This window comes from Zeus faber (assembly GCF_960531495.2).
Source record: "Zeus faber genome assembly, chromosome: 9".
NCBI classification, from domain to species: domain Eukaryota; kingdom Metazoa; phylum Chordata; class Actinopteri; order Zeiformes; family Zeidae; genus Zeus; species Zeus faber.
This window is the reverse complement of record NC_137197.1, coordinates 7,116,031-7,129,699: the sequence shown is the minus strand read 5'-3', so window position 1 is coordinate 7,129,699 and position 13,669 is coordinate 7,116,031. Positions and strand designations below refer to the sequence as shown.

At 40.6% G+C, this 13,669-nt stretch overlaps 1 protein-coding gene across 1 annotated transcript in view; it reads left to right on the top strand.

Moving 5' to 3' along the window:
* Positions 1-652: 652 nt before the first annotated feature.
* The window catches only part of rasa2 (RAS p21 protein activator 2), a gene marked incomplete at its 5' end in the record, with an annotated part of 35,050 nt that continues 22,033 nt past the window's right edge, over positions 653-13,669 (top strand). The window contains 4 exons of the mRNA XM_080006958.1: positions 653-710; positions 3,920-4,043; positions 12,561-12,664; positions 12,758-12,852. Of these exons, the coding sequence (XP_079863084.1) occupies positions 653-710; positions 3,920-4,043; positions 12,561-12,664; positions 12,758-12,852 (381 nt within the window). The remainder of the gene's footprint in view (positions 711-3,919; positions 4,044-12,560; positions 12,665-12,757; positions 12,853-13,669) is intronic.

The window sequence follows — 13,669 nt, the reverse complement described above, 5'->3', positions numbered from 1 at the left end:
TGAGCCGCCGCGGACGGACGCGACCGCCGCGTCCATTGCCTTCGACCGCGCGACGTGCGCCGCTTCGGCCTCGACATCGCTCGGCCGCGAACGCGGGGCGAGCGCGGGACGCCGAGAGGGGGGACCGCCGCGCGTCTGCGGAGCCCCCGGAGCCCCCGGAGGCCCAGGTGCTGCTTTGTTTTTGTTTTCCCTCCCTCCCTCCGTGACGCTGCAGCGGGGCGGGTCCTCGGGGCGCGGCCCCGGCCCTCGGTGCTGCGTTCCGGTGCCCGGCGGAAATCGTTCGCTCCGGGTCGCGGTCTCCCACCTTCCGTGGCGGCGGTTTGGGAAAACGTGGGGGCCCGCGGGACACATCTGCTTGTTTGGCGGGAGGTCTGCGCAAAATGAAGGATTAAAAAAAAAAATAAATAAATAAAAAAAATGGAAATCCGAGCCGAACCGACGGTTCCTTCGCACGTTCCCGAGTGGGAGGTGGGATTATTCCGAGTTCCAACTTCGATGGAACGCAACAAAAGCTCCTCCGCGGGGCGGGTCCTCGCAGGGGGCGGGTCCTCCGCTGGGTTGCCCCCCGCTCTGCCTGCGTTGATTCACAAACGGATGTGATGAAGCGGCGCTGAGCGCAAGGAGGCGGCCAGAGACGCACTGACATCGGACCATGGCGGAAGAAGACGACGTGAGAATTCGGATTTTACAGAGCCTTAGGGGGAAGATATGTAAGTTGGAAGCCGACGGTTTGACCCTCGCTGGGCAGTGTGGGTTGGGGTGGGGTCGAAGGGACGACATTAACAGGCGGCGAAAATGAAAATAAAAACAAAATAAAACCGGGGCGCGGTGTTCTGAACAACACAGAGCGAAGAGGCAGACAGTTGGCTGGTGTTGGGTTAGCTTGGCAGGCTAGCAGCAGGGTTAGCTGCTCGTAGGAGATTGTTGTGAATGATCCATTCATTCACAACAATCTTGCACTGGGAGACCGGAAAACCGAGAATTAATAGCAGCTGCTAGACACTACAGTTTAAGTAATACATACTGAGATACAATAATATAGATAGATTAATAGATATATGGATAGACGGATAGATGGAAAGAAGGATAGATAGATAGACAGATAGATGGATAGACAGATAGATAGATAGACAGATGGATAGATGGATGGATACACAGATGGAGAGATAGACGGAGAGAGAGACAGATGCATAGATACTTTATTCATTAGGGAGGGAAATTGTTGTGTTACAAAAGCTCACAGCAACGCAATAGGCAATAATAATAACAATAATAAAGTAATGAGAATAAACACAGAGAAATGGTAATACGCAATAGATCTACAAATCAGTTGCAAAAACTGGAAAAAATGACACCATGTAATAACCCCCCTCCCCAACAAATACCCCAGATAGAAAGAAATGTCAATTTACATTAATTAAGAATATATTTGAAAAATATACAATATAAAAATAACAATATGCAATTCACCAAAACAGATAACCAATAACCCTCTGTATCAACAATCCATGTTGTGCAAGTTGTCATACACGTATCCAATAAAATGTACATATGCTCTGTGTACCTGGGTGAGAAACAAAATTGTTATAAAAAAAAGTGTATATATAATATATGTATAAAATTGCAAAAGAACCCCGACATGACACCACAGTGTCTTGTAGGGGTTGGGAGGCATTGTCCATTATGGCCTGTAGTTTGGCCTCATGCTCCTGTTGAAGGCTGGATAACATGTTTAGTTGGCACAGCAATTAAACCACGATAAAGAATCCCAAGTGGACCTGGGAATTAGTCGCATCGTCCTTTGCAACAAATACGCCTGCTCTCATTCGGCTGATATCTGATGCATCCTTAAAGGGACCTAAGCGAAGTCACTGAAATGACAGCAATGTAGTGACCGTGCCATTGACTTAGAAATGTACAAAATGATTGCTTCCCCGCGAATATGTTGAAAGCATCTTTGTGCAACACCAGGAAGACCTGCTGGATGTGGCTGTGATCCCTTTTCAGAATGAGAATCTGTTTATTCAGCTGAGTAAATTTTCATATACAAGGAATATTTATTGGAAATGGTTGGTGCATTGTAGTGCAGAGAGACGAGAAGCATTAAAAATTGGCTTTACAGTCTAAAAATGGTATATACATTATATTCATAATTTGAAAAATGTGCTCTATGCACCAGATAATGATAAATGTAAACATTATAGCATGGGCTGAGCGGCAATAGGACACTAGTATTGACTAGGTTTCAATATAAATTATTAATAATTCTAATTCTAATATTTCGTTTGGGTATTTCTACACATGATGAATAATATGTCTACAATAGTATGGACATATCCATAGATTCAATTGTATGGGTAGCTTTGGGTTTGTCTACATAAAACAAAAATAAGACAATTTTGTCACAAATGCCTAGTACGCATTCATAATGTGATTTATTGGTGATCATTACTTGAGCCGATGCAGACTTCACTACTATGCATTAATGCCAAAACCATAAGCAGAACAAAATAGAGGAACTACTATGCTATGTATCTCAGTTTGCTGTCTTACAAAACTTCATTCTTCCCCGTTCAGCATGGAGTAACTTCATTATTTTTGTTTAGCAAGACTATTTATCAATCCACAAATACAACTGGAGTAACTTGAAAATGTGCCTTGATGTTGTGTAAAATTGTATTTAGGTAAGCCAAGAACGTTCGGCTATTGTATGCCACATAGTAATTTTGTTGTTGGCTCATAGTAGAAGTAGTAGTAGTATTAAATAGCCTGATTTAGTAGTCTGTATATCACAATATTCTTAACATATTTTAAAAGTCCTATTTTGGTAGTTTGTACAATTAACTTCAATTTATTCAGTTTAGTGTCAACTCAACTCCATTTAATTGGTTGTTTTTACCCTGAAGTTGGAGGTTGTTTTTTTTTTCGTTTTTCACCTTAAAAACCTAGAACAAGATGAATAAATTATTATTTTAATATTATTATATTATTTAATATTAATATTTCCATTTCTGTATGTATATGCCCACGTGTGTGCTTTAGTAGTTACCAGGTCAGCCTGATCCAAGTGGCAGCTTGTGACATTTGGCTGGTGTTTTCAAGACTGGCCATTCCCAGGATTAGCCATAGCACATTATTAACACCCTGTTAAAGCGTTCATCCCAACACTTTCACCCCACTCACTTTCATTGTGTTTTTTGATGGGCTACCTCCTCGAACCCAGGGACAAGTATAGACTGCTGTCTATGTCCATGTTATCTGTCCGTCTAAATCTGACACTGAAGTCATAGTGAGTGAGAATCATTTGCCTAGCTTTAATTCAGCCATTCTGACGTTTCTGGTCTAACCACTTAACTGGCTCTGATTGTTCACTTGTTTTGTGAATGTGCAGTGACATAAACAACCTTGACATCTAGGCCTGCAGGCATTTACCAATGTAGGGAAGTGTTACAAAAGTTTTTATTTTATTTTTTAATCAGTGTTCACTATATTAAAAGGGCAGTTATTTGGTGGTTTAAGGTTTTCAACCACACCTGAAGTAAGTTGCTTCTATGAAAGCTTTGTAAATTTGCTAGCATCGGGCTGAACACCAGGATTACAACCAGGCAGGACACCTTGTTTTTTTTTAGGTGTAATGATGTCAACGTACAGTGGTTTTGATCTACTGTAAAATCAGCCAGCCGCAACGTTTCCAATGTGTGCATACTTAATGTACTTGTTTTGTCATAATGCCGCTTTGGCCATATTGCCTTATGCTCATCCCTTCCAATACAACATCGCACTCATAGTTATTTCATTATTCTTATTATTATCATCATCATATTTCTTCATCCTATTAGGAAGTTATATGTCTGCGGAATTTGTGCTTGTATTACAGTGTTTGTTCTGATTACACTTGCTTTTTGTTTTGCCACTGTAGGTGAAGCCAAGAACTTGGGTTCAGTCTCAGGCCCAAATAGGCAGCGGGATCTCTGTACCTTTTGTACCATCAGTCTGGATCAGGAGGAGGTGTTTCGCACAAAGGTGTTTGACAAGAACCTCAGGTGAGCCGCCATGCTCTTTGTACTCAACATTTAAGTGAGGTGGAGTTCTCTCTGCCATCCGGGTACCTATTTTGTGCTAACCATTTAGTTTCCCATCTTATTTCAAAGCTGCTTTAGTTACACAACGGTATACATATTTATGTTTGTATTGCACACAAGTGTTCTGCATAATGCAATTCTGCATAATGGCAACTTTGTGTGATAAACTGTCCCTTAACAGCCATATATCTTCCATCAACTGACGCCCCCAAACCACATTAAAAAAAGATATTCAAACATCCCAAGACTTGCTTTGTTTTCTAGGATGCACAGATATAATAATAATAATAATAATAATAATAATAATAATAATAATAATATATCAAGTAATAAAAGTAACTAATTTCTCGGAAGTTTTCAGATTCATAGTATAGGAGCAGTACAGGGACAGCAGTTGTGAGGACATGTATACTTAGCTGCCCTTTCTATTCGTACTGCGATTTTGTTTTTTAGTTACTCACATCATGCCCTGTTAGTCACATTACACATTATAGCACATTTTTATATCAATGAACTTGTTGCACAATATTTTGGCAGTTCATTTGCCAAGTAATTTAAGAGCATTGCAAAGTTATTAGGCGTGTGTGTGCGTGTGTGTGCGTGTGTGTGCGTGTGTGTGCGTGTGTGTGTGTGTGTGTGTGTGTGTGTGTGTGTGTGTGTGTGTGTGTGTGTGTGTGTGTGTGTGTGTGTGTGTGTGTGGGTGGGTGGGTGGGGAGAGGAGAGAGAGAGAGATGTGTGTGTGTGTATATATATATATATATATATATATATATATATATATATATATATAAATATTGCTGTTACAGTTTACCCAAAAATATATGATTTTCATAACTACCCTTTATCACAACAGTCAAATGTCACAAAAAAAATAAGCCATTCATAGGGTTTTTTTTGTGATGTAATATAGTGTCCTAATATAATGTAATTTACTACAAACATTTCACAATGGCAAGGTAACCTTTTGTGGAGAAAGTGTCCTTAAAATCACTTGACAATACAAATTCTTTCAGACCACCTCCTTTATCATCTTTCCCCGCTGTTCATATTTTCTGCGAAAGCCCCTGCAAACTAGCCATGGACACAACACACACACACACACACACACACACACACACACACACACACGCACACTCACACACAAACACAGGGTTAAATTGAGTCTATATCTGCCAGGGAGCGTTGCGTAACTGTCATGACTGTGTGAGATGCTGGCATAGTGTGTAACATCGTATTTCAGATTTGTTTTTACCTTATTGATCACTTTTGTGTGTGTTGCGGTGATACCTACTGTCTCTGATTTTAACATGGTACTGACAATACTGGATGTTTTGAGCATAATTCAACTTTCAAAATTGATTAATACAAACCCAAGAGGTGTGAGAGTGGGACAACATTGAATAAATGCATATTAACGAGTTTATAGATCAGGAGAATCACAATATTATCCTGTGATCATCACCGGAAATTAAATGTGTTAAAATGCATTATATGTATATTTGCGTAGTTGTTCAAAATTTCATGTTGAAGAATCCAAATGCAGTTTATTTCATTGAACTTGGTGCTGCACATTGCTTTGTTTAATTTCATCACTATCACTGTTTGAAAGTGGCTGCATATCCGTGATTATCATAACTTTATCAATCGCTGTGCGCTCCACATGCCAAATCATCCAGTCAGATGGGGACTTTTAAATATGTGACAAACTAAATAGAACGACCATAGATGCATAAAAGACGCGTGTCAAGAGAAAAATGAAAACTAACAGTAAAACGTTTAATACTCACGAGCTGATACCGAAAAAAGGAAGTACATTTGTTGTGTGGAGATACTTTGGATTTAAAAGAAATGACATCTCACAAATGCAAATGTCATGTAAAAAGTGCACTGTTGGAAACAAGAGGAAACAGTAACTTTTCAAATCTTATCACAACCTCAAATTCGACCACAGGGGGTTGCATGATGAATATTTGTCAAAAAGGCTGAAATGATTACTGTTGGCACCCGTCTGACTCTGTCGCTAACACTTAAAACAGACACTGCAGAGCTTGACCAACATGATTGACACTGACAAATCATCCACGTGACTTAATCACAGCGACAGTCACATCTTTTGGCAAAAGCTATCCCACTGATTCACACGTTTTTCAAATTGCCACTCAAAAAAAAAAGAGTAATGTCGGATATCGCTTGAATTGGAACAGAAGCAATCGTTTATGTCCGAGACCAATCTTTGGTCTTATAGGACAAGAGAAGCCCACATCAGTCTTGCTGTGCACTGTATCACAAGGACTCTAAAATGGAAAGTCAGTGTTTACAGACGACCTACTTTCCCGGCAAACAGCGTGGAATTATTGCTCTGACCGCGAGAGGATTTTCAAACTGGAGTTTGCATTAAGAGCAGTTTGTATTCCTATCCAACACTGTTATGGCCACCAAACTCGATGACTCGTCAGTGCAGCCTCGCTGTGATGACATACACACTATGTGCTCAGTGTAGTATGTGCACGATCAAAATGTGTGATATCAGGGTTAAAATGTTGTTCTTGGCACGACAGTTTTATGCTGTTTCCCGGATATCTCATATGCAACAGGTCTTTCCTTCAATCACATATTTTGTTCCATATCATGCAGCCATAACCAAAGTACTCAATATGCAAAAGGCAAGTACCATATCGTAACAAAACCGTCAATTTCATATATAGTATCTCTACTATCTCTATCTCTACTAGTATATAGTATCTCTCAGGACATGTTATCATTCATTTAGATTAAAAACATTTCACAACATCATGATGAAACACCTTGCAGTAGTACAGGTTAACCAAAAACAATATTATGTTTTTTCCAAATTTCTCCCATTCCTCCCATATAGTTCAAGTTCAAGAGATTATAGGGCTGGGGGATACGGAATAAATTATTACCACGATAGTCGAAGGGAAAGGTACCTTATTATACTGTATATCCCGCTAGTAAGAAATCATCTGATCATCACGTTGACCTCGGGTATAAGGGAAATGTGAAGTATGAAATGTGGCCAAATCGCCAATGAATATTTTTTGGGTTATAACTTATCATAATTAATTTAGACTACAAAACTGTGTGACATAATAAGGATGGCACAGAACCACTTAAAGAATTTAACATTGGTCTTAGTTGAGTGTGCACTGAGTGTGTGGGAACTAGACGTCAAGAGCCTGAATGTTGTGGCCTCTTGTCTTGCACATCTCGCTGTTAACACATATTTCACAACAGCTTTCTCCTCTCTGCTGATTTCAAACCTGTTCAAAGGGCTCCATTTTACAGTGTCTGAGGAAGTGTGTCCTCCCACACTATCCCCTGTGCACGTCTATCTCTCTCTCGCTCTCAGTCGCTCTCTCGCTCTCTCTCTTTCTCTAACTTGCAGCTTCACTACCAAACTCCCTCTGTATCTACATACCTCTATATTCACTCCATCTGAGCTGATATTTAGCCCCATATATGTTTTATTTTATAAGTTGCCTGATTTGGTTTCCTATTGGAGGAGATAGTAGTTTGAAGGCACAAATGGCATATTGAACCAGTGTAATAACATTAATTTGTTGCCGCTTAGACCCAGCTGTGAACAACTGGTTCTACCTTGCACTTTCCTATTATTCAGGAAGCTGGAATGGGAGGGAGCGTAGGTGTGGGTGTATGTTTGAGTATGCACAGAGAATGTAGAGGCTGCGAGTGCATAACTCCATATAATGTTGAGCATTAACTGGTGGATGCGTGGGCGTGCGCACAGCATTGGATGCGCTGCCAAACCTTTACTGCGGAAGTGTCAAGCAAAATATTTCACCAACCATCATACACAAGCTGTAGAGAAGAAAATATCATGCCTTGATTATTGAAGTAAATGACTTGCTTAAAACAATTTGTCGTACAAATTTCTGTAACAATGGGGTACTTGTATGCAGAGCCACCTCTCTGTATTTTTTTAATAATTGTATTTATCTTTATATATTTGATCGTTCTATGTAAATATGGATCCATGTCCGTCTGTGAAATACATCCCAGCATTGTTGTATTGCACGGATACGGCTTTCTTCCATATATGTTCATAAAGATTGTATAAAATGGGACAATCTGATTTCTTTACAGGCTGGTACAGGTGGTCCATCTGCTGCCAGCATGTGCAGAACTGAGCCAATGCTTAACCTACAATCAGCTATGTCAGATCAAGTCCTCCAAATCGCGGTCTTATCCTACTCGTAAGGTAGTTTCCTTGGCAGAGCAGAGTGGCACAGATGCTAAGGCCCTCAATTTCCCCGCCAGGTCCCACAGGACGGTGAGCAGTGTGCTGACCATAGCGAGGTTAGCCTCTATGCTTCTAAGTAAGGTTGTGTTTACTGGCTGCACAAAGATGTAGGGTTTCCTGCTCTTCGTACAGGGGCAGTTGGCAATCTATTTTATTTTTTCCAGACAGCAGAGGAGCTTAAAGGGAGAGAGATTAGAGGAGATACAGGAGGTAATATTGTGGAATTATTTGATCTGTATGGGTCTCCTGCCACTGGATTTAATGTCTGTGTAAAGCAAAAATAAATGGGTTTGTCATACCACAGAAAAAAATGATTAACCACCCAGCCAAATCGGAATGATTAAAAAAATCGCCAAGTATATAAAAATAGGTCTTAATCGTGAAAAAATAAGCACTGTTCTCTGCTCTGAAATGCTGGGGGCGTGTCCGCTGAAGGCGCTGAAACCACGCCCAATTGCGGGAGAGGTGCAGCCTCTCTCAAGTGCAGGCCCCGATCCCAGGATGAAGTGACTGAGGGGACAGTCAAAATTGGTGAGAGGGGGGCGAATAAGTTGCCATGGGTGATGCGGCACGGCAGTTGCCGGCCTTACTTGAGATGCAAACCTGGCTCAAGACATGGCTCATGATTGCTCATGGATGCAGTGTATTGTTGTTAAAACTGCATTTGTATCATCCCTTTATTTATGTTTAAATATTGCGATGGTTCTTTTATTGTGTGTAATAGCATACAATGGGGAAGTGTCAGGTAAGAGAAGAGATTGCACTCCCAGATTAAACCTAGAGCTTTGTAAGAACATTGTGTCTCAGCCAAATGAGTCAACAGGACACCCCATGTTGTCCACCTTCTGCTACTAGACCCATGTACCTTGTTTTCTACATAAAGAAATACAACGTACAAGGTTCATGCTCAAGATATCGGTGCTCTGTTTTCTTATGTGTGGATTCTGAGAAAATGCTTAGGTTAACCATACACCGATCAGCCACAACATTAAAACCACTGACAGGTGAAGTGAATAACATTGATCATCTCGATATAATGGCACCTGTCAAGGGGTGGGATATATTGGGCAGCAAGTAAACAGAGAGTTCTTGAAGTTGATGTGTTGGAAGCAGGAAAAATGGGCAAGTGTAAGGATCTGAGTAACTTTGACAAGAGCCAAATTGCGATGGCTAGATGACAGAGCATCTCCAAAACGGCATATTTTATGGGTTGTTCCCGGTATTCAGTGGTTATTACGTCCCAAAAGTGGTCCAAGGAAGGACAACTGGTGAACCGGCGACAGGGTCATGGGCACCCAAGGCTTATTTATGCACGTCGGGAGCAAAGTCTAGCCTGTCTGGTCCGATCCCACAGAAGAGCTACTGTAGCACAAACTGCTGAAAAAATTAATGCTGCTGTGATAGAAAGGTGTCAGAACACACAGTGCATCGCAGGATTGCTGGGTATTGGGCTGCGTAGCCGCAGACCGGTCACAGGGCCCATGCTGACTCCTGTCCACCGCCAAAAGCGTCTCCAATGACATGTGAGCGCCAGAACAGGACCATAGAGCAATGGAAGAAGGTGGCCTGGTCTGATGAATCACGTTTTCTTTATGGGTATCGATCAATATCGGTTATCAGTTTCCTTGATGACTCATAATCTGTATAGTATCAGCCCTGGAAAAAAATGCATATCGGTCGACCCCTACCATATACACAATCTTTCAATGCTGCATTTTTTTTGATCTTTGAAATATATATTGTTCAAGTTCAAGAGATTATTTGTCACATACATACACATACGGTCGTACATATATGCAGTGAAATGTCATGACACCCGGTGATTACACACAAGCTCTAGAAGCTCGAAAAATACTATCATGTGCGCAATCGACACGCCGCAAGGGGCGGCGCCACAATCATGATTCTGGGTTCTATAATTATATAATAGAATTAATTGTCTGTGTTGTATTAAATATACATCTACAATGGCAAAAATGCATTTACAGTCAACTACATTGTTTGCCCAAAGAATTCTAGCTAAAGTAAGCTGATTTTAATGTTCTTCTAAATTGAATTTACTGCAAAACAAAACTGGTACTGATCATATATAAATTGTAACTGCACAAAGAACTGGGTCCATGTTCCACTTGACAGGCTTTAAGCTGGCCTATTATCAAAAACTCACTTTTTAAATGCTCGTGCACATACATTTTGGGTCTCTGATGAGCCTACTAACTACAGTACTGCTGTGAAATAAGACAACTCAGTCAGTTTTTTGTGAGCTGCCTATTTCAGAAAATATGTGATTCAACAAACCGTTCAGATTTGCGAGCCCTTCCTACGTCACATGGGGCCTCAGTAGAATCAGAACTGCTCCCCATCTGAGTAACCCCACCCCAAGGTGGAGTTATAACAAGCGCTGCCAGACCCCCTAAGCATGGAAAGTGCTTGGTTGGCTTCACATACCAGCACAAATCTTTTAAAAGAAAGAGGAATTAACACAAACAGCCCATGAAGAAACCACAGGTGATGGAAATGTAAGTATTTTAAAAATAATTCTGCTGTGTGTTTCTTTCTAAAAAAAACAACTAATAATTAAAAAAAGGAGTTATGCGGTAGGTTGACTGTAGGCTGCACTGCACCATCGGCTACGCGGTTCTCCAAACAAAACCAATAAAAACAGTTTGTTTTTATTGTTGATGGATTTTTTTTTTTTTACGATGTTTCCTAATTGAATGAAACAAAAAATAGCCCCGTGCGCTGTCCCCCACAAGCTTGATGCAAAGCAAAGTAAAGTCAGTGCAAACTTTTAAATTAGGCTTCGTAGATCTAATATGAGCGAAGGTTCAGCAACTGGATTGCTTATTTCTCGCCTCAAATTTGTTCAGAAACAGATTTTGGTGGACTGATTAGGTGAAATAACTGCTCACTGCAAAAGAGCTCACAGAACTGGGGCAAATAGTTCCAGAGTGGGCAAAGGCAGCTCATTTTCATTTAAAGCGACACACTAGGCTTTGGCAGATTGACCATTAAATGGTCACATTAATGACAGATGATTTATTTTTTATCCTCCAGGTAAAATCGGAGCATTGAAATGGTGCAAGTGAAGTTTACCGTGTTCTGAAACTGCTCTGAATCGTTCAGAGCATGAGCGGAGAGGTAGAAAGGGGGCGGAGGGAGAGCTTGCCCTATCCGCTCACGGTCCCAAATGTTCATTGTGTAAAGGTGTTCTTGTATTGCATGTGAAAAAAACACTGATGTTTTCCTTCTCATCGTTGTGACTTAATATGTTCTTCTAACCCTCATTGTGAAGTATATTGTATACAACTACGACCACAGAAATGGAATGTGCCAGGTGTAAACAAGTACGTCTGTTTACACCTGGCACTCAACATGCACCTCGAGTAACCACTTGTGATCGGGTCTTACGTCCCCGCTCTATATGCAAATCTAATATATTTCGATTATAATATAGCAATATACTGGATAAATTATATATAATGACATAGAGAAAGATTTCGATTTATTTTGTTTCCTTAGTTTCTTGCTTGAATCGAAAAGGAAAAAGTCTAAATCAGAGAATTGGATTTTTATTTTTTTTTTCTCCTCCAGGCCCCGTGCACGTCAGTTCCTGACACCTGTGCTGGTTTTCCTATGTTTTTATTTTACTTCTATTTATTTTCATTTCTTTCCTACTTGTGTGAAACAAAGATTTTAAACACAACTGAGTTAAGGGACTGTCCCCTTCCATCCCCTTCCAGAAAAACCTGTGTCCCCCCACTGTCCCATGCCGCGTCAAGCACATCTCCCCGTTGCTTTCCGTTGCTATGGGACTTTATTAAGTAAAAACTTGGTGTTTTTGTGTAAATACTTGTAAATAATAAATCCTGCACTTCTGTAACGGGTAGACCGCATTTGCCACATGATATTACATTCTATGCGTGCCCCCCAGCGATCGCCGATTGGAATTTTGCACGATCGCCCAAGCCTATGACACACACTGAAACAGACCGTCAGGAACAGGAGGGGTTTTGAGGCATGTTAGAATGGCTAGAATGCATAATCTGAGTTGTATTTTTAGCAAAAAACTTCAGACATGTTTTGGCGACACTAACTTTGGCCTACACTAACCTGTTGAAAATGAGTATGAAAGGTCGCCTTTAAAAACAAGAAAAATAACACTCAATTATATATGTCTATCTATTCATTTGCAGCCCGTTCTATGGAGAGGACTTCTACTTTGAGATCCCGAGACCATTTCAGTATTTATCCTTCTACATCTACGCCAAGAACGTTTTCCAAAGAGACATGCCTGTCGGTAAGTTGTAGTTACAATCACTTATATGACACGTACACACAGAACACACATCAGTCCAGAGAAGTTAAGATGTCTCTGTGTTGCTGTTTTTAGGCAAGGTTTCTATCCGAAAGGAGGACCTGTGCAAATACAGCGGAAAGGAGCACTGGTTCAGCCTACAGCCAGTAGACCCCAACTCTGAAGTCCAGGTGGGTGTCTACACCGTTATCCAAAAGTCTGTCTTTAAGTGTCATTGAGTGTTTTGCTTTATAAAATGTTGAATACTTTTTGATTTTGAGCATACGGCTAATTATTTTCTATGGACTGATGGTTTATTTTAGGTTAAACTGTTGAACTGTTACTGGCCATCGAACTCTTCTCTTAGCAGCTCTTTCCATGTCACACTGGGCAAGGTTTAGGTGCTCCGGGCGGGGTTTGAGCAGTCTTTGGGCCGGACATTTTGTTTGCATTATCTGTCGACTACGGGTGAGCATGATTCGTCGACTCGGGCAGCGACATTGACTTCCGAGAAAGAAATTCATGGTTAATAAGTGTAGCACACGCTTCACAAGAAACTCCGCCCGGACTCAACCTCTTGAATCTTGAAACTTGACTGTAATAAGTGTAGCACACAGAAGAACGTTCTTGTTTGAGAGAATGATGGCGGCAAGACGGAGCGAAGTGTGGTGGTATTTTACCCAATTTGAGAAAAAAGTAGAGTGGTGGTTGTGTGGGAGGAAACTGTCTTACCACGGTTTTACTGTTGTAGACAATAATTTTAAATAGCACCTGCTATATTATTTATGTACTTGTAACTGTTTTTAAGGATAAAGTGATAAAGGTATCTGTCCACCATTGTGTAACAGTAGTATCAAAAACAATAACAGCTGCGTTAGTAACGATGACAAGCTCTAATAATGGAGTGAAAATGAAATGATATTTAAAATATGGGAGATATTTTCAACTGAATTATATAAAAATTTAAATTTATTTTTCTTTGTCCAACAAATCATGGAAGCGGGTATT